Here is a 22,665-nt window from a genome sequence, read left to right as displayed (position 1 = left end):
ATCTTCCTGAGTTCAAATCCAACTCAACTTAAAAGCTGTGTGACACTGGGAAAATCACTTATTCCTGTTTGCCTCATCTGTAAAATACTTCAAATGGGATCATGAAAGGTCAGAAACAATTAAATAAATAAATGCTATTAAAGCTAAATATAAGCTATTAAACCTTAAATGGCATTGGTACTTTCAGGATGCCTTGTATACACAAAATAAATATAGCCAATTTTTGAAATAATAATAGTAAAAGCTAATATTTGTATAGCACTATGTAACTGGCACTGAGCTAAGTACTTTACAATTATTATCTCTTTCTTTTAGAGTAGTATCATTTTCTGCACATTTGGATTAATAAGTTTAAGTCTAATTCTGGATTCCTCTTAACTCTTGTTGGCCTGTGTACTGGTAAATAAGGGGGTTTCAGACCCCAACCCCACCAATTCCACAGCCACTACACTATCCTAGCCCCAGATCTTGCAATGACTTAACAGCCGAGGAAACTGAGACCCAGTGTGGTGAGATGCCTTGGTCAAGACCCCATTGAGGAGACATTTGCAGGCCTGGATCCAGAGCCATGGCCCGTACCCCTCTAACCACACCAGCCCCGCCCAGGGTCCCCCTCCCCGTACCCCTCTAACCATACCAGCCCCGCCCAGAGCCCCGCGATCGCCTCATACAGGCGCAATGAGGCGAGAGACAAGATTGGACTGGGACAGCACAGACTTGAAGAGATACAATAATATTATGGAATATGTTGGAACAATTATTACTTAACTATAAGCACAAGGTTAAGTTCTGGCGAAAGTAGAAGGGGCACGCGCAGAACGAAAGCTGAATTCTAAACCTCCAGCTCCCTCTTGCCCAAGGTACACTAAAGCAGCGCTGGAGGCGCGAGGGAGCATGCGCAGATTGTAAACTGAGCTCCGCTGTCGAGCGCCCCTCTTCCACCCCCCACCCCCACCCCCGGGGTTATCCCACGCGGCGGCCCTGGAGATGCCTTTGGGGAGCATGCGCAGGGCAGAGGCCGGACACTCTATTCCACGCGAGCTATGCCGAATTCCCTCGGCAACGCGCTGCGGTGGGGAGATACGAAGTGGGGGCAGGGATGCGCGGGGAGAGGCGGTTGGGGGGTTGGGCTGGGGGAACCCGAGATGATCCCGGGTGAGAGCTCCGAATAAGAAAGGGAGGCTAGGGAGGTTTGGGCTGCTAGGGAGCTAGGACTAGACGGGCGTCCCTCATAACTTTCCTCCCAGCATTCCAGGGGTTTCCGCGGGAAGAGGCCCGAAAGGAGCGGGGCGGGGGACGGGGGACAGCGGGCGGCCTGGGCTGGGGGACGATCCTGGCCGGCTTCTTCCAGCCTCGGGATCCAGTCTAGGGCCGGCGGCAGCGGCCTGGTCTCTCGCGTAGGCACGGCCTCCGATTTCAGGGTTGCTTCCCAGATTCCCCTAGGAGAGCATGAGCCGCCTGCCTGCCCTGCCACCGCCGCGGCTGCCGGGCGGTCCCACAGCGCCCTCCAGTGGCGGTCTGGCGCGCCAGCCGCAGGGATTTCCCACCCTCTCACATTCCCGCAGGGAAAAGATGAGTTCGATTTCCGTAAACCGCTCAGCGGACTGCGGTTCAGTTACAGAAAAGGGAAGTTGCGTCTTTTCTCCTTTCTGTGTCTAGGCACCTAAATCTTTCTGAGGGGGGAAAGGAGAGCAGTGGACAAACAAAAGGTAAAAAAATCTGCCCTCCCTGGACTTTTTGAGGCCACACCCCCTCCCCCTCTTTCTTTCCAAGGTGACCGAAGTCGCTGAGTCTCCCACTTCTAGGATGGATGCTATGCATCCTTTCCACCTGGATTTCTTGGAAATCCCCAGTAAATCCACCCAGAAGCCAGGTAGGAATGGACAGCGAAGGAAAGGTAATATGAGTGCCTCCTCCCCTTCTTACCCATCCTTGCCTGCTTTGAAGAAGCCTTCCTCTCATCGGGCACCCTAAATTTAGTTCTTCATTCTTTTGAGGATTTTTGTGATCGAGCAGCTTTTGTGCCTCTCTGAACCTAAAACAAGTGCACCTTGAGGGCCAGGGTGCTGTGTTTTTTGTTTTCACCTTGTTATTCCCACCATCTCTTACATCAGAAGGACTTTGTGGAGTTTTTCTCTCCAGACAACCAAAGTATGCTAGACTAATAGGCCAGGACTTTAGTAATTATTATTTCCCCCTTTGATGTCCCCAATACTTATAAAACTGGGTAGTTTTGTTTTTGTCATCTAAGTAGTCTCCAGGACCGATAAGATTTATAGACCTTTATAAGTGTATTTCTAATTCTAGTTGAATCAAGCAGTTAAGTGGCCCATCCCACTTTTTGCATTCTTGCCAAGATCTCAATGACATCTTTCCAAAGTACAACTCTTCCTCTTGTCTCTTTTTTTCCTTTGTAGCCTGAGTAGGCTTATATATGTTCAGGTGAATTGAATCAAAATGAATTAAGTGGCCCACCTTACTCCTTACATCATTGAAAGAATCTCAAGGACATCTTTCCAAACACAGCTTTGACAAAGTCCTAGATGAAGTACAACTCTCTGCTCTCACCCTTAACTAGCTATGCGTATTTGCCCAATGTGGTGAATTGAATGCGGTGTGATTAGGGATCTCAGAAGTTGACTGGGTTGGGATATTCCAGCACAAACTGGGGAGCCTCAGCTATTTATGGGCATATCCCAAAGAGACTCAAATTTATTTTTCTGAAATGCTGAGTTAGTAATTAGGAGCAGAAGGTACCCATCAAAATTAATTATTTTCCAAAGTAATGGCACCTTATGCCCAACAACTCCAGGCACAAAAACCTCTATTTCTGTGAATGTTTTCCTTGTCACTCATTGATGTCCGTGTTTGTATTGGAAACCATAGATAATAAACGCCACTTTCAGTCGTGTGCAAACAAAATTCATTTCTGAAGGAAGAAACTGAGACAGATCTTTTTGTATTTGTTGGGAAGTGGTGGTTTCTTCTCTTGTTCTTGTGGCAAAGTTCCATGAGTGCTGGCTCCATTTCTTTATGATTCCAAAGACCTATTGCTAGTAATCCAATCTCGGGGACCAGAAAGATGTTTTTGCATGTCTTTTACCTTTTCCTTTTTAAAGAAAATTTTAACTTTTTTGATATTAAATAACACCTATATGAAAGTAATTTAGCAAAATCTCATTCAGACTCTACTTACCCAAATTATCACAAATTTTGAATAGAGTAGTGGGGCTGAAGTTTACCTTTCCTAAACAAAACTTCTCTTCATAATATACATTTATTGTGTAAAAATATGAAAGAGAAGTGAGAAGAAACTTTGCAAATAACTACAAGCTCTTCAGGAACACCTTTTAAAATTCATTCCTTAATATTGTAGTTTCAGAGTCTTATAATTCATTCCACAACTATCTCCACAACTATCTAACCCTTAGTTGTTACTACACGTGAAGTATTAAGCAGTGTTTGAAGAAGCAACCAAGTACGGTGAAAAGAGTGCTGGATTAGAGTCAGAGCATGTGAGTTTACATCCCAATCACTGCTTACCACTTTGTGATACACTTGGGCAAGTTATTTAGCTCCTATAGACCTTAATTTCTTCCTCAACAAAATGAGGGGGTGGTCTAAATCAAAGATCAATCTGTGGTGTGTGGAAATTTTCAGAGCATCTGGGAATTTGGATAGGAAAAAAAGTATATCTTTATTTTCACAAACCTATAGTTTTTATTGTAATCCTTTGTTTACTTTTTATAAAAATATTGGGAGAAGCCTACAGGCTTCACCCCGACTGTTAAAGTGTTTTATGACACAGATTAAGAGCCCCAGGGCTAGATATTCTCCAAGGTTCCAGTCAGCTCTGATTCTATGAAACAGAGGTGTCCCTTACCATGAATAAATCTAAGAGAAAATTTTTTTAATCTATATACCAAAAGTATAATTATACTTGAATTTGTAAAATTATTTACAGGATTCCTTTTTTAAAAACGCTAACATATTTAAAATATTATTTAATCGACCCAACTTTATTTAACATATGATTTTACAGAAATTTGTACAGTAAAATTGCTTTTTTCCAAATTTGACTAATTCAAACTGGCCTTTCCATAATTAGTTTAAATTGGTGGTTTTAATATAATCTTTATCGAAATACGAGGCATCTGGTGAGTGGCACAGTAGAGAGAGTGCTGGGCTTAGATTCAGAAAGACCTGAATTCAAAATCTAGCCTCAGACATTATCAGTGTAACTAGGCAAATCACTTAGCTTCTGTTTGCCTCATTTTCCTCAACTGTAAAAAGGGGTGACGATGATAGAACCTACCTTACTGTTGTGATAATCAAATGAGATATTTGTAGAAGTACTTAACACAGTACTTGGCACATAGTAGGCACTATATAAATACTTATTCCCCTTCCTCCTTTCCCTGAACTAAGATAATAAAACACAGAAGGCTCTCAGAATTCAAGAAGGCATTTGTTCAAATTTTCCTTCAAATATTAATAATAAAGGAGAGGGAAAGGATAATGTTCTTGCATGTACCTTATTTCTCTTCCTTTCTCTCTTTCCTTCCTTTTTTCTGATAGAATAAATACAAGTTATAGATGGAGAGACAAGGCTGGACTGAACTAGCCTAAACTGGGGAAACTGAATTGGTCTGGGAACAGTTGAGGTTTGCCAAGTTTCTAATACTGCAATGATCTGTGCCTTTGTCCTACCCTTTGATGATCAATATTTTTATCAATATTTTTATACATATTATCAATATTTTAATTCAGTACTCATCCCTAGAATTATTTAATTAAATTATCTTATGCAAAGTGTATATGAGGCTTAATGTTAAAGGAGTGGTTTTTATTTCAAAATAGTTGGAGGGGAGGAGTTGGTGTGTTTTTTAAACTTCAAAAGAATCTCTATAATTGACTGAATTTTTCTCCCTCAACTTCCTAGGCTGGACAGCTCACCCTAATCCTCTGTAGTCCATATAATCCATTTTTCTACCCTTACCCAGTTTAGGAGGAAACACAATAAATGGACTCAACAGTGAAAGCATATACCATCCACTATCCCCTTCATGTTTGTCAACAGCTATAATTATACCATGAGGGTTCAATAAAAGTTATTGCTAAAGGGTTAACAGAAAAAAATCTCAGGTATTTGAAACTTCAAATCACAGACCAGTAAGCATGGAGGGTTTCTTGTATGCTGTCCTGTATCATTAGAAATCATTAATTTAAAAACTTTATCAACATTTTGTTGGGGCTTAGAATCCTGGTGAAAGGCAGACAGCATCCTTAGCCATAAAGGGTCAAGACCTTAAAGTGGACAATCATTGTTTGGCATGCAGCTCACTATCTGGTCCTTGATTATGTTTATGTAAGGACATCTTAATTTGGAACCTCAAAACACATTCTGGGTTCAGAGTGAGTGAACTGAATTTTGAATGCACAGGGAGAATGTTTCAGGGCTTGGAAAGGGCAGATGTCCCCTACCTATACAGCCAGCTGGAGAAATTTCAAGAGCCTAGGATCTAGTACTAGTTAATCAAATGCTAGTTTAGCATGTTAAGACCCTGCTGACAGTCCCTGTCATCCTGAGAGAGGAGTGACATTTTTCTGAGCCCATAGTAGTCTCTGCATGGGGAAGAGAAACCAGTACACCAGAGCATATAGGTAGGTAGTGGCAAGTGTCAGAATCCTTGGGAGTATATGTCAATGGGTCTGTGTCCTTGATAACTTAATTATAAAATATATGGCTGTGAATCTTGGTAAAGGATACAAATACCCACAGGGCCATAGAAAAGTACCTGGCAGGGATGAACAGTCTAGAGCCCTACAATTAAAAAATTCTATAGGAGAAGCAGCATAAAAGTTATGCTCAGAGACTCCATGACTGGGAGAAAACTGGGCTGATCTTGTAGGGTGAACACAATGGAATGAAAGTGGGGACTATCTGCTAGAAAAGATGGGAGTGAATGGAATCAAGGGTATACGTGTAGAGAGGCTGGCCTTATCAGAGACCAAAGTAAAGGAGGGGGTAATGGTGGATTAAGTCTAGGAGCTGTGACCTGATGGGAACTGTAGAGGTATGGACAGGCTTTGAACCACAGCACCCAAGGGGATCTCCATATTACCGGCACAGATCTGACATACAGAGCACTTCAAGATACTTTCTCTTCATTTTCTTAAAATCCTCCCTGTACTGATCAGCCCATTGTTTGTGCTTTGTTTTTAGCTTGTTAAATTTAATTTTTGTTTTATGACTATGTTTTCTCCAGTATGTCTCCAATTCATTATATATTGTATATGCATACACATATACACGTGGGTATATATGTACATGTTTGTTTAAATATAGATCATTATATTGTTTGTATATTGTTGTATATATGTTGTCTCCCCCATTTACTATGAATTCCATGAGTACAGAAACTGGGGTGGGGTTTTTGCCTTTCTTTGTTATCTCCAGCATTTACCACTGTGCCTTGCATATAATATTCACTTAATAAATGCTTATTGACTTGACTTGTTCATCTTGTTTGCCATAGTGATTGTAAGCTTCTTGAGGTCAGAGACCATGTCTGCTACTTCCCCCCTGTGCATAGTATGGGGTTGTACATTTGAGTGACAGTGAAGAATGGATATTGCTTAAATATATCCTAGGACTCTTTAAGATACTGTGATGATCTACTCCAGCTCCAGAGATTATGATTATGTATTGCAGTCATGTATTCTGCATTACAGAGATGCTTTCTCTAGGGAAGAATAGGTGGCTGGCCTTTTTGCAACTTGTGAGATAGCTATTGAAATCATTGTTGAAGTGACTGAAACTGTTGTCAGAATATTTTAAATATACCAAAAATATATTTTTTTAAAGTTTTGAGTTCCCAAATTATTTTAATTGTGTTTTGTGATGTTTCCAGCCTATTACATATGTTAACAATTTTCTGCCAAAGTAGAAATACTCCTCAGTTTTTCCTTGTTATGCTCTTTTAAAGTTATCATGCAACAAGTATATTATGAACACCTACCAAATACCTATTGCTGGCCTCTTTACTCTTTGTTCAGAATTTGTCGTGATCCTTAGGACTTTCATTAGAGTCTTCCCTATCATATAGGCAATGAAATGCAGTGTAAGAGCTAGATTACAGAGTCTATTATTTTTGCTTTGTAGAACATGCCACTATAACAGAAACAGAAAATCAAAACCAGCCACAGTCTGCGTTAAAAGTGAGTTAATTTCACGTTATTTCAAAACCCATTCTTTTTTCAGGATTTATATTGAATATGGTTGCAGGTAGCTCTATATATAACATTTTCCTTTTTTTAATTTTTTGCTTCAGACACTTGAAAATTTGATCTTGCCATCGTAAGGGTTCCACTTCAATGACTGTGAATATGCTAAAGTTTCATGAATATTCTCTCCTCTCATTCCACTCCCTATTATTTACTCCTAAACTGTCATTACCATGACCTCCAATCTCTGCATCTCTCAGTTTTTCACAAGCTATGACCCCTATTATGGCTATACTCACCACATTTCCTAATCCTGACTGTTTAGGCAACTAGTTCAACTCTATACTGTTTTCTGTTCTCAAATCACTTGCTCTATTGTCCTGTTGCCAGTCCCAACTTAATAATTCCCAATCCTGTAACACTTCTACCTCTCTGGTCTATTCATGTGCTGCTGAATGGTGCCATGTGGCCTTGCAGATTAGGTTCATCATAAATGTGTTATCTGATTTCAAGCCTGGGCCTTCACTGTCGCAAAGCAATCCTTTTGCTCCTTCCTAATTGATCTCTGTCCCATTTGCCACAAAATCTTTTTCAGATGTTCTCTTCTTCTAAACTCCCACAGTTCCTTGTGTCATAGTTGAGAAAAATGTAGTCATTCACTGAAAGCTTTTTCTTCCTTCCTCTTCACTTCACAATCCCTTGATGAATCCACCACTATTTCTTTCTTTTCTTTGGTTTCAGATGAAGGGCTTGCAGCCTTTTCCCTTTTCATGGCCAGCCTCTCTACACGTATCCACTTGATCCCATTTATTCCATTCCTTTCCAACAGATAGCCCCCACTATTATTCCATCTTTTTTTCATCTTTAGTCTCCTTACTGGATAATTCCCTTCTGACTACTTTAATCTCCCCCATTCTCAAGAAAACCCTACTAGATCCTACCATTCCTATCAGATAATAACCCTATTTCTTTTATCCCTTCATCCAAAGCAGCTAACATTCAGTTCCTCTATTTCCACTTTCTTAATGCTCTGGCTTCTGACATTATTACTGTGAAGATGGGATTAACTCTCCCTTGCCCACTTTTAGATTTAATCACCAGAAGTGTTTACACCCACTTTTACACTTGAGTGGGGGGAGGTCTATAACCCACATGTGCTAAAAGTGGGTGACAAATCAGAAACAACTGACTGCGCCCTGGGCAGTCCTAAGAAAATTCTGAGACTGCAAATTGGTCCACGTAAAGTGGAGGAAGGCACAGGAAGTGATGCAAAGAAGTGTCTTTAAAAGCAGTTGTAACTTCCTGTGAGGGGGACTTCTTTGGAGTTCAGAGTTTGAGTTCCAGTTGGAGTTTGAGTTGGAGGCTGGTGAAAGATTTGCTTTGTGGACCTGAGACTCTGACATTGGTGAGGCAGCTCTTGGACCTTCCCTTAGGACTACCACATGGGTGAGTGAAAAGGCTGACTCCCTTTCCTGGCATTCTGGAGGGACTAGCCTCCGGAGAGACCCCTGTCTTAAAAGAGACTTCGTGGCTAGAGCCTTTGCTTTATTCATCATGAGGCCCTCAGCTGAAGGCTGAGAACTAATTAGCCTTGCCTTCAGACTTGCTCTTCTTCCAAACTCCCACAGAAACTCTCTTGTGTCATAGTTGAGAACCTTGTCTCATACTTATGAGAAAAATGCAATCATTCACTGAAAGTGCCTCTGCACTATTTGACCCTGTTGTCCACTTTCTCCACTTGGATACTCTCCTTTTTCTGGGTCTTTATGGTATTGCTCTTGTTTCTTCTCTACATGTCTGTCTATGCCTTATTCTTCTCTGCTGGAGTGTCACCTGTGCCATACCATCAATTGTAGGTGTTCTCCAAGGCACTGTCCTGGGCCTTTTCTTTTCTCGATATACTCTTTCATTTGATCTCTTCAGCTTCTGAGGGCTCATTTATTATCTGAGCAGATGATGCTCAGACTTCTATATCTAACCCTAAACCTTTTGCTGAGCTCCAGTTCTGCTTCACAAATGACCTGGAGCTGGATATCCCATAGCTATCTCAAACTCAAAAAGGTCAAACCAGAAATCATGATCTTTACCTGCAAACCCTGATCTCCAGACTTCCTTCCCTGTTAACTGTCAAAGGTACCTCGTTCTTCCAGTCACTTAGGTTCATGATCTTGACATCATCATTAAGTGAGCACTCTTATTTACCTTCCATAGTTAATCAGTTGTCAAATCTTGTCATTTACATCTCCATAATTTCTAATAGGATCTCTCTCTGCCCCTCCAGCCATTAGGGTTCTTATAGACAACAGCCTTCTCTTGGATGTCTTGGCCCTTAAGTCTTCAATCTGTCCTCTGCCCCTCTCATACCCACCCCCATCAAGTCTCCACATAATTGCCAGAGTAAATATGCTCCAGCTGTAATTTGTTCCCTCGAGGTTCCAAAATAAGCTACTCTGGCTGTTTGAAGCTCTTCACAGTCTTTCCCCATCTTGGCAATTGTAACATTTCCTATTACTCTCCTCCAAATTGCTATCGTCTAGCCACACCAGCACGTCTTTGATTGGTCCCATGCAGTTTACCTATCTCCAAGCTTTTTCACTGGCTTCCTCCATGTCTAGGATGTTCCCGCTCATAACCTACTTCTTGGAGTCCTTAGTTATCTTTGAGACTCCTCCTAAGTACTACTTAGTGTGGGAAGCCTTTCCTGGGGCCTCCTCCAAAGTTACTTTGTATTTAGTTTGTATGTGTCTTGTATAGATGACATAGCTTTGGCTTGTCTCCTCCATTAGAATGTAAGTTCCTTGAAGGTTGAGATGTTTTGTTTGTGTCTCTGCCACTAACCATAGTGCCTGGCATATAGTAAAAGTGCTTACTGATCAACTGGTTATGGTTATAGAGTCCCAGTGGTCAGAGAGTTTGTCCCTGACACACTAACAGGCAACTTTTAGCTCTGGTTCATTTATCAATATAAATGCTCTATAAATAAATAATCCATTGGTTAGCTAGGTGGCTCAGTGGATAGACGGGAGGTCCTGGGTTCAAATTTGACCTCAAACACTTCCTGGCTCTGTGATCCTGAGCAAATCACTTAAGCCCCATTGCCTAGCCCTTTCTTCTGTCTTGGAACTAATACAGAGTATGAACTCTAAGAGGGAAGGGAAGGATTCTCAAAATAAATAAAAGATTAACATAATTAAACAAATCACTAATAATCCTGGAAAGAGTACTAGGTTTGAAGTCAAAAAACCTGGATGTAAATTACAGCTCTGCTCTTTACTCCCAGGGGACCCTGAGCTGTTCACTTATTCTTTTTTTTTTTTTTTTAATTTAAAAACCCTTACCTTCCATCTCGCAGTCAATACTGTGTATTGGCTCCAAGGCAGAAGAGTGGTAAGGGCTAGGCAATGGGGGTCAAATGACTTGCTCAGGGTCACACAGCTGGGAAGTGTCTGAGGCCAGATTTGAACCTAGGACCTCCCGCCTCTAGGCCTGACTCTCAATCCACTGAGCTACCCAGCTACCCCCTATTCACTTATTCTTAATGAGCCTTGGTTTCCTTGTTTGTTAAATGAAGTGATGAGACAAGATCACCTCAAAGCTCTCCTCCAACTTCAAGTCTGTGATTTATATCTAGAAGAAATTTAATTTTGATCCTCATTTTAATTAATTATAGGCACTACAACATCAGTTGGAATCATTTCAGGCTCTCCGTTTGCAAACTTTACAGAATGTTAGCATGGTATGTTATGTTTTTTTCTCATTTTTTTCTAATTTTCTAAATCCTGTATTATATTCAGATATAAAATGTCATTGTGGTTCAGTGGGAAGAGATCTGGCCTTGGATTAGAGTTAAAACTCTCTACTGTACAACCTATATGACCTTGGACAAGTCATCTAAATACTCTGGACTTCTGTTTTCTCATCTTTATAATGAGGGAGTTAGACCAAATGATCTGTAAGACCCTTTGCTGCTCCAAATATGCCCTTATGATTGTTTGAGCAGATACTGGACTTTTCTAGCTTCTTGATAAAATAATCAAGTTGAAAATAAATGGCCAAATAAACTGTGGCATCTGGAGCTTACACTACAATTCTTGTCTTAAACTTTCTTGGTTTCAGGGAAACAAATCTCATGTCATACTTGAATCAAGAGCATAGATATTCCAGAATTTTATTTTTACATGTCTGTAATGCTGCCTTGGTCCCAAGATCTTATTAAAGAGAAACTCAAAAATAGGACATGGAAGAATTATTAGTTCTATCCAGTGCTAAATTATGCTTTTAACATATTTATTCTTTTTTTTAAAACCCTTACCTTCCGTCTTGGAGTCCATACTGTGTATTGGCTCCAAGGCAGAGGAGTGGTAAGGGTAGGCAATGGGGGTTAAGTGACTTGCCCAGGGTCACACAACTGGGAAGTGGCTGAGGCCAGATTTGAACCTAGGACCTCCCATCTCTAGGCCTGGCTCTCAATCCACTGAGCTACCCAGCTGCTCCCTTAACATATTTATTCTAAAGCAATATAAATGTTTTCTAAAAACTGAATATCCAGAAAATATTTGACTTAATAAAAATTTATCATTGTGTTTAAATGTTAATCATTTTTATAAGCAAATAATTTTGGAGAAAAGTAACAAAAGTAATATTGCTTTGCAATGAGTTTGTGTTCTTCCATATGAAGGGAATGAATGTTTATGAACTACATTTTTAAAGGTGCCTTTCAAAACTGTAATTATAAGCATATTCAAGCATATCCACAAGTTTCTGAATATGAATTAACACTAAAATTCTTTGTTTACCTTTCTAAGGTACAATCTGAAATTAGTGAAATATTGAATAAAAGTATTATTGAAGTAGACAGTCCACAGTTTAACACAGAAAAGGCAACTAAGAAACCTGTTGAAAAACTTTGGGTACGTTTTGGTTCAAATAATTTCTGTAAGCTTATTGAAATTTCAGGGAATTGTCTGCCAGCATTGTTCCACTGGTCATTTTCATCTTGATTCTTCCCTTCTTAATAGGAAGAACAAATTGTCACAATATTATGTAAGGACAGTCAAGGCCAAAATACCTTTAAGCAGGTGAGTCAGTTCTTACAAACTTGTCCATCCAGAGTGTCAGATTTGGTTTTTATCTGAGTGGATAGGAGCCCTATGATGATTCCTATAATCAATTGTCTAAAAAGCCTATTATGTGCAAGGCACTATATTACATGCTGGGGATTGAAAGATAAAACAGTCCTTGCCCACAAGGAATTTACATCCCACTAAGGGAACTTATTTGAGAAGTTTTTCCCTATCTGAAGATTTGCTTACAAATCTCTCTATTCCTTCTGAAGGCTCTAACCTCTTTCAAATTAAGAAATACAACTTCAGCATATCCTTGAAGTCATAGTCTTTGTGTTCATCTTAACATATGGATAGGGAAGTGGCTTGCTAGATATGTGACTGAGTCTAATGAGGATTTAGGCTATTTGTCAGTAAGCCAATTCCAGGACATTTCCAAATTCACCTGCCCTGCTGTGGGGATAACTATGACTCCAATAACCCCCAGAGCCAGCTGGGACCAGGGATATAGGTCTGGGGTGACTAAAGCTAGCAGTTCTATTTAAGAGTTTTCAGAAGTTTCAGTTATTCGCCAGCTGTTTTGTTTTTTTTTTTTTTAGCTAAATATAAAAAAAAAAAAAAAAAAACCATGGCCTCTGAAGGTCAAAGTTGTATTTCCCAAACCTAAGAGTTAGAAAACTTCATAGGGAATAAAGAGGATTGGTAAGTAAACAACTTTTTGAAAATCAGGTTTTTAGAGCTCTAAACAGTGGTGGGAATAGCAAACTCAAAGCCATTCAAAGTAAATTGGCTTCAGCTTCCTGGAAATACCCTTCTAATATGTTCATTTATTGTCTTTAATAGTGAATATGATGCCAAATGAGTACAAAGATTGTCTCTACAGGGACAGAAGCAAACTATTTCCAAGGACAAATTATAATAGTTATTTTCAATCAAATCAGTTTATATGGTACATCTAATCTGAACAATCACTACCTCCAGGTTTCCAATGATAACTCTATAATATAACTAGAATATTTCTGATCTATTTGACCAAAAGCAGTATTTAGAATAATCATTGGTGCTTTTGTATAAGTAAAAACACAATTAAAATCAAGGTAGCTTGTTGCATTAGTGTGTGTATGTATGCATGGCTATCACCTGAATATTCTATGCAAGGTATAGGAAATCCCAAGTGAAAAATCTGGAAATTACTCCAGATAGCTTCCAATTTACTCTCAACTTCTGTTACTTCAATAATAATTATTTTCAGCCATTGAAATTCCATAAACATTTCATTTATATAGAAGGTCCCCTTAGATTAAATATAAAATTGCAGGAATTACCCAGTACTAAAGATCACTCACTCAACTAATGGAAATTTATTTGGATCTCATCTCTATTGGGGAAAATGGAGAAACAAAGTAAATACATGGCAAAGTAGAAGATTGCTTCTACCCATTTTTTCCACAAATACAATGTAGGCTCTGCATTTTGCTAGCAATCTCTTAGAAAATGTGGTTATCTGAAAAATTTCCTTCTGGACCTAAAAATTTTGGTGCAACATTGTTGAGAAAATGATAATAAATTATAAACATTGAGGACTGCTGTCCTCAATAAATTGCTATCAATAAACATTGAGGATTTCAAATCAGAGAGACAGCTTTATCCAGTGCCTACTAATATGTTCAGAGCATTGAAAATACAAAAATAAAAAGTAATAGCTATTTGCCTTTAAGAAAGTTGTGTTTTATTGGCAGAAATGACATGTACACAAATAGGGATAATAACAGTAGGATTGAGGCAAAATACTTTGGGATACTATGAGGGAAGAGAATGTTTTCACCTATCCAGCCAGTCACAGCCTCACAGAGAAGGTGGGATCAGGCTCCTGAAAAGCGGAGATGAGTAGGGAATGAATTGCAGGGATGGGTGGCTTGGATGAATACATTGAGATGGTATATTGATTTAATACATTAGTTTGGGGGAAAAGCTAGCTAGTAGTTCATTTTGGCTAAAATATCAAGGAATCTGGAATGGGGAAATATGAAATATAGTTGGAAAGGTAGGTTGGAATCGAATTGTGGAGGAGTTTGAGCTGAAAAATTTGTTTTCTAATCTATGGGCAATTAAGGAACTACTGAAAGTTTTTGAGGGAAGTTACATGATCAATCTTGGGAAGATTATTTTGTCAGTTATATGAAAGATAACAGAGGGAAGAGCCTGTCGTCAGAAAGACCAGTTAGGAGGCAGCTGTTGGAGGTTAGATAAGAGGTAGTGAAGGCCTGGACTAGAGTTGTCATTGGTGGTAGAGGGATGAATATAAGAAATATGGGAAAATTGACATGATTTTATAGCTGAAACTGTTAAAAAGAGGGATGGAAGACTCATCATATGAGAAGTTTAAAGCCTAGATAAAGCTTTTAACAGAAATAGGGAAGCTGAGAAAAGGGAATGTTTAAGGAAGATGATTTTGGGCAAGCTTAGTTTTAAAGTACTAGCAGAACATCAGGTTGTTAGAGATGCAAAGCTTTCTGATTTTGAAAAATTCCACATCCTCTTTCAGACTCTTAATGTTTTAGGACTTGTATTGACGAAAAAGCTTTCCTTAAATTTGGCTTTTTATTACACTTCAATTTAAACTAGTTTCTTCCTGTTTTAACTTCCAGTCAAATAGAAATCAGGTAGTCATCATTCTTCTTTAAATAAATTTTTTGTTAGTGAAGAAATAAGTTATGGCACCATTTAAACTTCCCATTTTCAATACTAATCCTGAATCATTTTCTCTTTTTTCCCCCTGTATTCTTCATCATCACTTACATTTATATGGTGCATAAAGGCTTGCAAATCACTTTACATGGACTATCTTATTTGATCCTAGCAACAAATGGAGATGAAGTTCTCCATTTTATTTTATTTTATTTTTTAAGTTTTTATTTTGAAATATTTTTCCATAGTTACATATTTCATGTTCTTTCCCTCTCCCCCAAACCTCCCTAACCCTCCCCCTTAGTCGATGCACAATTCCACTGGGTTTTACATGTATCACTGATCAAGACCTAATTCCGTGTTATTGATAGTTTGACTAGAGTTATTGTTTAGTGTCTACATCCCCAGTAATATCCCCAACAGCCCATGTGTTCATGCAGTTGTTTTTCTTCTATATTTCTCCTCCCACAGTTCTTCCTCTGAATGTGGCTAGTTTTCTTTCTTATAAGTCCCTCAGCCTTGCTTTGGATTCTTGCATTGCTGCTAGTAAAGAAGTCCATTATGTTTGATTTTACCACAGTGTATCAGTCTCTGTGTACAATATTCTCCTGGTTCTGCTCCTTTCACTCTGCATCAATTCCTGTGTGTAAATGGAATTAGCTCTAGCCCATTCATAGTCAAAACTCTAGTCACCAGAGATAATATCATCCCCACCTCCCTTAGTGAGGAGGGGAGATGAGTTAAACACACTTGACAATAAGTAACAAATCAAGAAGAAGGGACTGCCCTTTGGGCAGTCCAAATCAGTGTAGAGGCTGCCATTAGTCCACTTGAATTAGAGGTGGACCCACAGGAAGTGATGAGAGACACTATCTCTTCAAGTATGTTGGTTACTTCCTGTTGGGGCAATTCCCGCTTTAGACTTGGTGCTGAAGGATCTCCAGTGAGTCCTCACGCTGCTTCCACTCTGATGGTCACGTGGGTAAGTTAGGCTGACTTCCTTGGCCTACTTTGGCATTTTCCAGACTCTCTACCTTAAGTAGGCTTCTTGCCTCTCTGATTGCTAAGGCCTTGTGGCATGTAATCTAGTTTAATTAGCCTTTTAACCCTCTCTCTCCGTCTGGGCCTCTGCAGGTCCAGGCCTTTGCAGGCCCGGACTAGCCTCTCCCTCTCTATTTCCCTTGCCTTCTACCTTCCTAATTGTAAATAAACTACCTTAAACCCGATCCTGACTTGGGTCTATTTTAATTATGGAATCAATCTGAATTATTGATCCCTGGTGGCCACACCTTCAATATATATCTTTATAATACCTAAAATCTCCCTCTTACACCTGGAGGTCTTTCCAGTTCACATGGAATTCCTCCAGTTCTTTATTCCTTTGAGTACAATAGTATTCCATCACCCACAGATTCCACAATTCGTTCAGCCATTCCCCTATCAAAGGACATTCTCTCATTTTCTAATTTTTTGCCACCACAAAGAGCACAGCTATAAATATTTTTGTACATGTCTTTTTCCTTATTGTCTCTTTGGGATATAAACCAAGCAGTGCTATGGCTGGATCAAAGGGCATATAGTCTTTTAAAGTCCTTTGAGCATAGTTCCAAATTGCCATCCAGAATGGTTGAATCAATTCACAACTTTACCAGCAATTCATTAATGTACCAATTTTGCCACATCCCCTCCAACATTCATCACTATCCCCTGTTGTCATTTTAGCCAATCTGCTAGGTGTGAGGTGATACATCAGAGTTGTTTTGATTTGCATTTCTCCAATTATTAGAGATTTAGAACACTTTCTCATGTGCTTATTGATAGTTTTGATTTCTTTATCTGAAGATAGCCTATTCATGTCCTTTGCCCATTTATCAGTTGGAGAATGGCTTGATTTTTTGTACAATTTATTTAGCTCCTTATATATTTGAGTAACTGGACCTCTGTCTGAGTTTTTTGTTATAAAGATTTTTTCCCAATTTGTTGCTTCCCTTCTAATTTTTAGGAGCATTGGTTTTCTCTGTACAAAAACTTTTTAGTTTAATGTAGTCAAAATTATTTATTTTACATTTTGTGATTTTTTTTTCTAACTCTTGCTTGGTTTTAAAATCTTTCCTTTCCCATAGATCTGACAAGTATACTATTCTGTGCTCACCTAATTTACTTATAGTTTCCTTCTTTATATTCAAGTCATTCACCCATTCTGAGTTTATCATGATATAGGGAAAAAAATTTCCCCATTTTAAAGAGAAACTGAGGCTCAGAAAAATGATGTGGCTTGCTCGGGACTACACAGCTAGTATGTATCTAATACACAAAGGAAACCCAGCTTTGAAGCAGAACTCTGCTTAACACCTATTCTTTCTTGTCATTGTTGTCACCATCTAGTAGCAAATATTTATTCACTAGCAGACCCTAAACATTCCCTTTTTCTAGGCAAGTAATTATTCCCAATGTTCTTCTCTATAGTCACATTTCCTATGTCTTCCTAAAATGTGACACCAAAATCAGACACAACAACAATCCATTCCTTTTGGCTATACTTAGACTAATCAGGCAACAATCTAACTTGTCCTATGCTTCAGGATTTTCCAGAGGGCTAGGGAGAGTTTCTATTGCTTTAATGAAATATTTGCCCTTTTCCCAATTTTCTGGTCCCCCATATTAACTAGAGAACAATTTCTAATAGTTAAAGAATTTGCAAGGTGTTTTCAGGGGGGTACTTAGAATTTTTTTCCCCCATGGTTACATGATTCATGTTCTTTCCTTCCCCCCCTCCCAAAGCCACCGAGTAATTCCACTGGGTTTTACATGTGTCATTGATCAAGATCTATTTCCATATTATTGATATTTGCACTAGGGTGATCACATCCCGAATCATATCCCCATCGACCTATGTGATCAAGCAGTTGTTTTTCTTCTGTGTTTCTACTCCCACAGTTCTTTCTCTGGATGTGGATAGCTTTCTTTATCATAAGTCCTTCAGAATTGTCTTGGATTATTGCATTGCTGCTAGTAGAGAAGTCCATTACATTCGATTAGGCCACAGTGTTTCCATCTCTGTGTATAATGTTTTCCTGGTTCTGCTTCTTTTGCTCTGCATCAGTTCCTGGAAGTCATTCCAATTCACATGGAATTCCTCCAGTTCATCATTCCTTTTAACACAATAGTATTCCATCACCAATAGATACTAAAATTTGTTCAGCTGTTCCCCAATCGAAGGGCATCCCCTCATCTTCCAATTTTTTGCCACCACAGATAAATATGTTTGCCACCACGGCTAGAAATATTTTTGTACAAGTCCTTTTCTTTATTATCTCTTTGGGGTATGAACCCAGCAGTAGTATGGCTGCATCAAAGGGCAGGCAGTCTTTTAAAGCCCTTTGGGCATAGTTCCAAATTGCCTTCCAGAATGGTTTGATCAATTCACAACTCCACCAGCAATTCAATAATGTCCCAATTTTGCCACAACCCCTCCAGTATTTATTACTTTCCTTTGCTGTCATATTAGCCGATCTGCTAGGTGTGAGGTGATACCTCAGAGTTGTTTTGATTTGCATTTCTCTAATTATTAGAGATTTAGAACACTTTTTCATGTGCTTATTGATAGTTTTGATTTCTTTATCTGAAAATTTCCCATTTATCAATTGGGGAATGGCTTGGTTTTTTGTTTTTTTTTTTTTTTTGGTACAATTGATTTAGCTCCTTATAAATTTGACTAATTAGACCTTTGTCAGAGGTTTTTGTTATAAAGATTTTTTCCCCAATTTATTGCTTCCCTTCTAATTTTGTTTGCATTGGTTTTGTTTGTTTTTAATATAATTATTCATTTTACTTTTTGTGATTTTTTTTCTAACTCTTGCTTGGTCTTAAAATCTTTCCTTTCCCATAGATCTGACAAGTGTACTATTCTGTGCTCACCTAATTTACTTATCATTTCCTTCTTTATATGTCATTCACCCATTCTGAATTTATCTTGTGTAGGGTGTGAGATGTTGATCTAAATCCAATCTCTCTCTCATACTGTTTTCCAGTTTTCCCAGCAGTTTTTGTAAAATAATGGATTTTTGTCCCAAAAGCTGGGATCTTTGGGTTTATCATACACTGTCTTGCTGAGGTCATTTACCCCAAGTCTTTTCCACTGATCCTCCCTTCTGTCTCTTAGCCAGTACCATATTGTTTTGATGACCACTGCTTTATAGTACAGTTTAAGATCTGGTACTTCTAGACCCCCATCCTCCACATTTTTTTTCATTATTTCCCTTGATATTCTTGATCTTTTGTTCTTCCAAATTAACTTTGTTATGATTTTTTCTGATTAAGTAAAAAAGTTACTTGGTAGTTTGATAGGTATGGCACTGAATAAGAAAATTAATTTGTGTAAGATTGTCATTTTTATTATGTTAGCTCAGTGGTTCCCAAATTTTTTTAGCCTACCACCCCCTTTCCAGAAAAATATTACTTAGTGCCCCCCTGGAAATTATGAAACTATTTATTGAACTAAGAATAGAATGTAATACAAAAAAAGTGTGGCCATCACTGCCCACCTGGAATCACCGTGTTAGCTCATTCTACCCACGAGCAATAAATGTTTTTCCAATTGTTTAGATCTAATTTTAATTATGTGGAAAGTGTTTTGTAGTTATGTTCATATAATTCCTGTGTTTGTCTTGGCAAATAGATTCCTAAATATTTTATATTATCTAGAGTGTGCAAAGTATTTTAAATGAAAGGAGGGGAGATAGTTTGGCCAATAAGTAGGCAGCATACAGCATACAGGATGAAGGTAATCATGGTTTCTTGTTTATCTTTGTTATATCAGTAAACCATGTCCACATAAGATGTCCACAAAAATTAAGCTCTATAAAATAATTTCTTACCTTTTCTAGATGAGTTAGGTTACCTTTTCATTAGACTTCTCTGCTATAAGAATGTGAAATTGGACAAAATTCATCTTCTACACAAATGCCCCACAAATAGTCTTATGTCATCAATCATGTGAACAAATGATTACTTTTTATAGCTTGCTCTTTCTATTAGTCCACAGAGAACCCAGAAGAAACCCTTTCTAAGGAGAAAATGAATCATCTTGGGGATTGCAGTACTATTCATCCTGTAGGAGAAAATTCCAATTCTGTTGCTGGCAATAATATCTCCCGAAGTGTTCCATCCCAGGTTACTTTCAAGAACCCATCAACTTTGAAAAGTCAAACAAGTAGATTAACTTCAAGCCCAGATACGAACACTCTGGAGAAATCAAACTTATTCGAGAATCACAGTGATTTATGTAGTTTTCTACCTTTCATAAATCAAATTTGTGCCAATACAACTACTCCTGTGGAATCTAAAAGTCCTGTGCCTTTTCTCAAAGTAGAACTGGGTGGAACCTTAGATGATGTTTGCCTTTCTATACAAAAAATGAAAGATGAGCTTCAAAGATCACATGAAAGGGAACTGGCCCTAGCAAATGAACTTCATATGTTAAAGAATGCTACAGATATTCAAGGTAATTATTCAAATATCGTACTTCCTCCAAAATTGGAAAAAGTCAAGTGTATTAAAAAAGAAAAGGTAGATGATGTGGATGTGGATACACAATCAAAGAGAATTTTAGCATTAGAGGCATTAGTAAACAAATTGATTCCAATAGAGGAAACAAGGTCAAAATCTAGTACCAATTATTGTCAAAACTGTCAAAGTTTAACTGAGAATGAGTATACAACAAATGTTAACCATATTGCTAGACAAAGTGAAGAAAGAACTGAAAAAAATAATTATGAAATTCCTGACACTGAATGTGTTAAACATTTCCAATCAGATTCTAGAAATTCAAAAGATACATCATTAATTGACCAAGCAGAACATGAAATAAAAGATAAAGAAAATCAATTATTCGAGTTATACCAAGGATCAGTAAAGGTTGAAAATGAGAAGTCACCAAAAATCAACCCTGTAACTGATCAGTATATTGCAAAAATTCAGTATTTACAGAATTATCTAAAAGAATCTATGGAAGTACAGAAGAAAGTACTAGGATTAGAAAACGAAAATCTTGACCTAAAGACAAAAATAAAACCCATGGTATATACCATACAGTCGCTAATGCAGAAAAATTCAACATACCAAACGCAACTTAATGATTTAGTTGAAGACAAGAAAACCATTCAAGCTAAGTTAAGTAAATCAGAAGAAGATAGTAGAGAATGTATTATTGAACTGAAAAGAATAATACAGAAATATAGTGAACTCCAAAATGTAAATAAAATTCTAGAAGAAAAAAATGGCCAGTTCTATTTGGAGATACAACGCATGATGGAATTAATAAATCAGTTAAAAATTAAGGAAGAGGAAACTCAAAGTAAAATGAGTTTTGTCAATAGTGAAGTGAATCGATTGAAAGTAGAAATAGAATCTTTGAAAACAAGTTATTCAGTGTTACAAAATGATAAACAGTTACTAGATAGAAAAGCATGCCAACTTCAGAAAGAAAACTGCTCACTCCAGCATGAACTAAATGCAAGACATTTGGAAATTCTAGAACTAAAAGAAAATGAGAGATTAACAAAATTTGATCAAGAGACTCTTCTTCAAGTGATAGAGAGCACTAAGAATGAAAAGCTAACTCTTGAAGCCACATTACAAGAATCTACAGCTGCAAGACAAATAATAGAGCAAGAGGTTGAAAAAATCCAATCCTACCAATGTGATGCAGAAGAGAAGTTTCTAGCAGAACTTCAGAATGCAAAGTCCAAAGCTAGCTATTTTAAGAATGGTTTGTCTGAAATGAACAAGGAATGTGAGAAGTTATCCAAAATGGTCAAGAGTCTTCAGTCAGATAACCAAGTTTTAAAAGAAGAACTAAAGAATCATTCTCAAGAAAATCTAAAATTTGCAAAGAACATCAGTAGGCTAACTGAAGACAAAGTGCTTTTAGAAAACTATTTAAGAACAGTAGAAAATGAAAGAGACAGTTTGAAATTTGAAGTTCAGCGTCAACAAGATTACTTTAGCTTAGGTGATGTATTTTCAAATAAACGTCGTAACCTGACTCAACTGACTTACTTATCAAGAAGTGAACCACGCCATTTTGACGACTCATGATACTTAGGAAAAAAATTTTAATTTCAGGAATAATATTTTAGAGCATGACCCATAAGGTATGTATATCATATTGAGTTGATAATAGTTACATTTAAGTTTGATTTACATAGTTAGGCATTCATTTAGAGTAATAATATTAACTTACATTGGATTACAAAGTGCTTTATAAACTAAACATTGGATAAGTAACAGCGGGTAACATTCTATCAACAGTCCGATAAGGCAGTCAATGCAGTGCTTATTCCTGTTTTACAGATGAGGAAACTGAGGCTGAAAGTGGTTAAGTGACCTGCCCAAGATCACATAGCTAATATTTGGCAGAACTCAGACTCTTGTGCACCTCTACTCCTCCAACATGATAAGAGGAAAATTTTTAGATAGGTGCTACTTAATATTATAAGAAATAGCTTAATATATAGTAGCCTCATTTAAGAATTTTACCATTCTGATCAAATTCGTATTACTTTACTTATATCAATGCAAAGGATCTTTGGGATGTTGTGTTTAGGATTTTTCTTTAAATTGTCCTAAAATTTAATTTCTAAAAGAACTCCCACTTTAAAAGAAAACTTTTTTTTTTCCCTCCCAG

The 22,665-nt window shown here is 37.9% G+C and overlaps 1 protein-coding gene across 1 annotated transcript; it reads left to right on the top strand.

Annotated features, from left to right (window-relative positions):
• Positions 1–568: 568 nt before the first annotated feature.
• Positions 569–22,076, top strand: CCDC110 (coiled-coil domain containing 110). The gene is made up of 9 exons (XM_044681652.1): positions 569–575; positions 861–1,155; positions 1,256–1,532; positions 1,616–1,709; positions 7,166–7,221; positions 10,898–10,963; positions 12,033–12,137; positions 12,246–12,305; positions 20,016–22,076. The coding sequence occupies exons 1-9, from the start codon at positions 569–571 to the stop codon at positions 22,074–22,076; spliced, it is 3,021 nt and encodes a 1,006-aa protein (XP_044537587.1).
• Positions 22,077–22,665: the final 589 nt, after the last annotated feature.

This window comes from Gracilinanus agilis, chromosome 6 (assembly GCF_016433145.1).
Source record: "Gracilinanus agilis isolate LMUSP501 chromosome 6, AgileGrace, whole genome shotgun sequence".
NCBI classification, from domain to species: Eukaryota; Metazoa; Chordata; class Mammalia; order Didelphimorphia; family Didelphidae; genus Gracilinanus; species Gracilinanus agilis.
Note: the sequence above shows the minus strand (reverse complement) of the source record. Positions and strands in the feature narration are given on the sequence as shown.

Bases quoted from the DNA above. Each gene is read 5' to 3' on its own strand.
- CCDC110 (XM_044681652.1), top strand. The intron at 1,156-1,255 runs GTGAGAGCTCCG...CCAGCATTCCAG, and splicing joins GGAACCCGAGATGATCCCGG to GGGTTTCCGCGGGAAGAGGC. The intron at 1,710-7,165 runs GTAAAAAAATCT...TTTGCTTTGTAG, and splicing joins GAGCAGTGGACAAACAAAAG to AACATGCCACTATAACAGAA.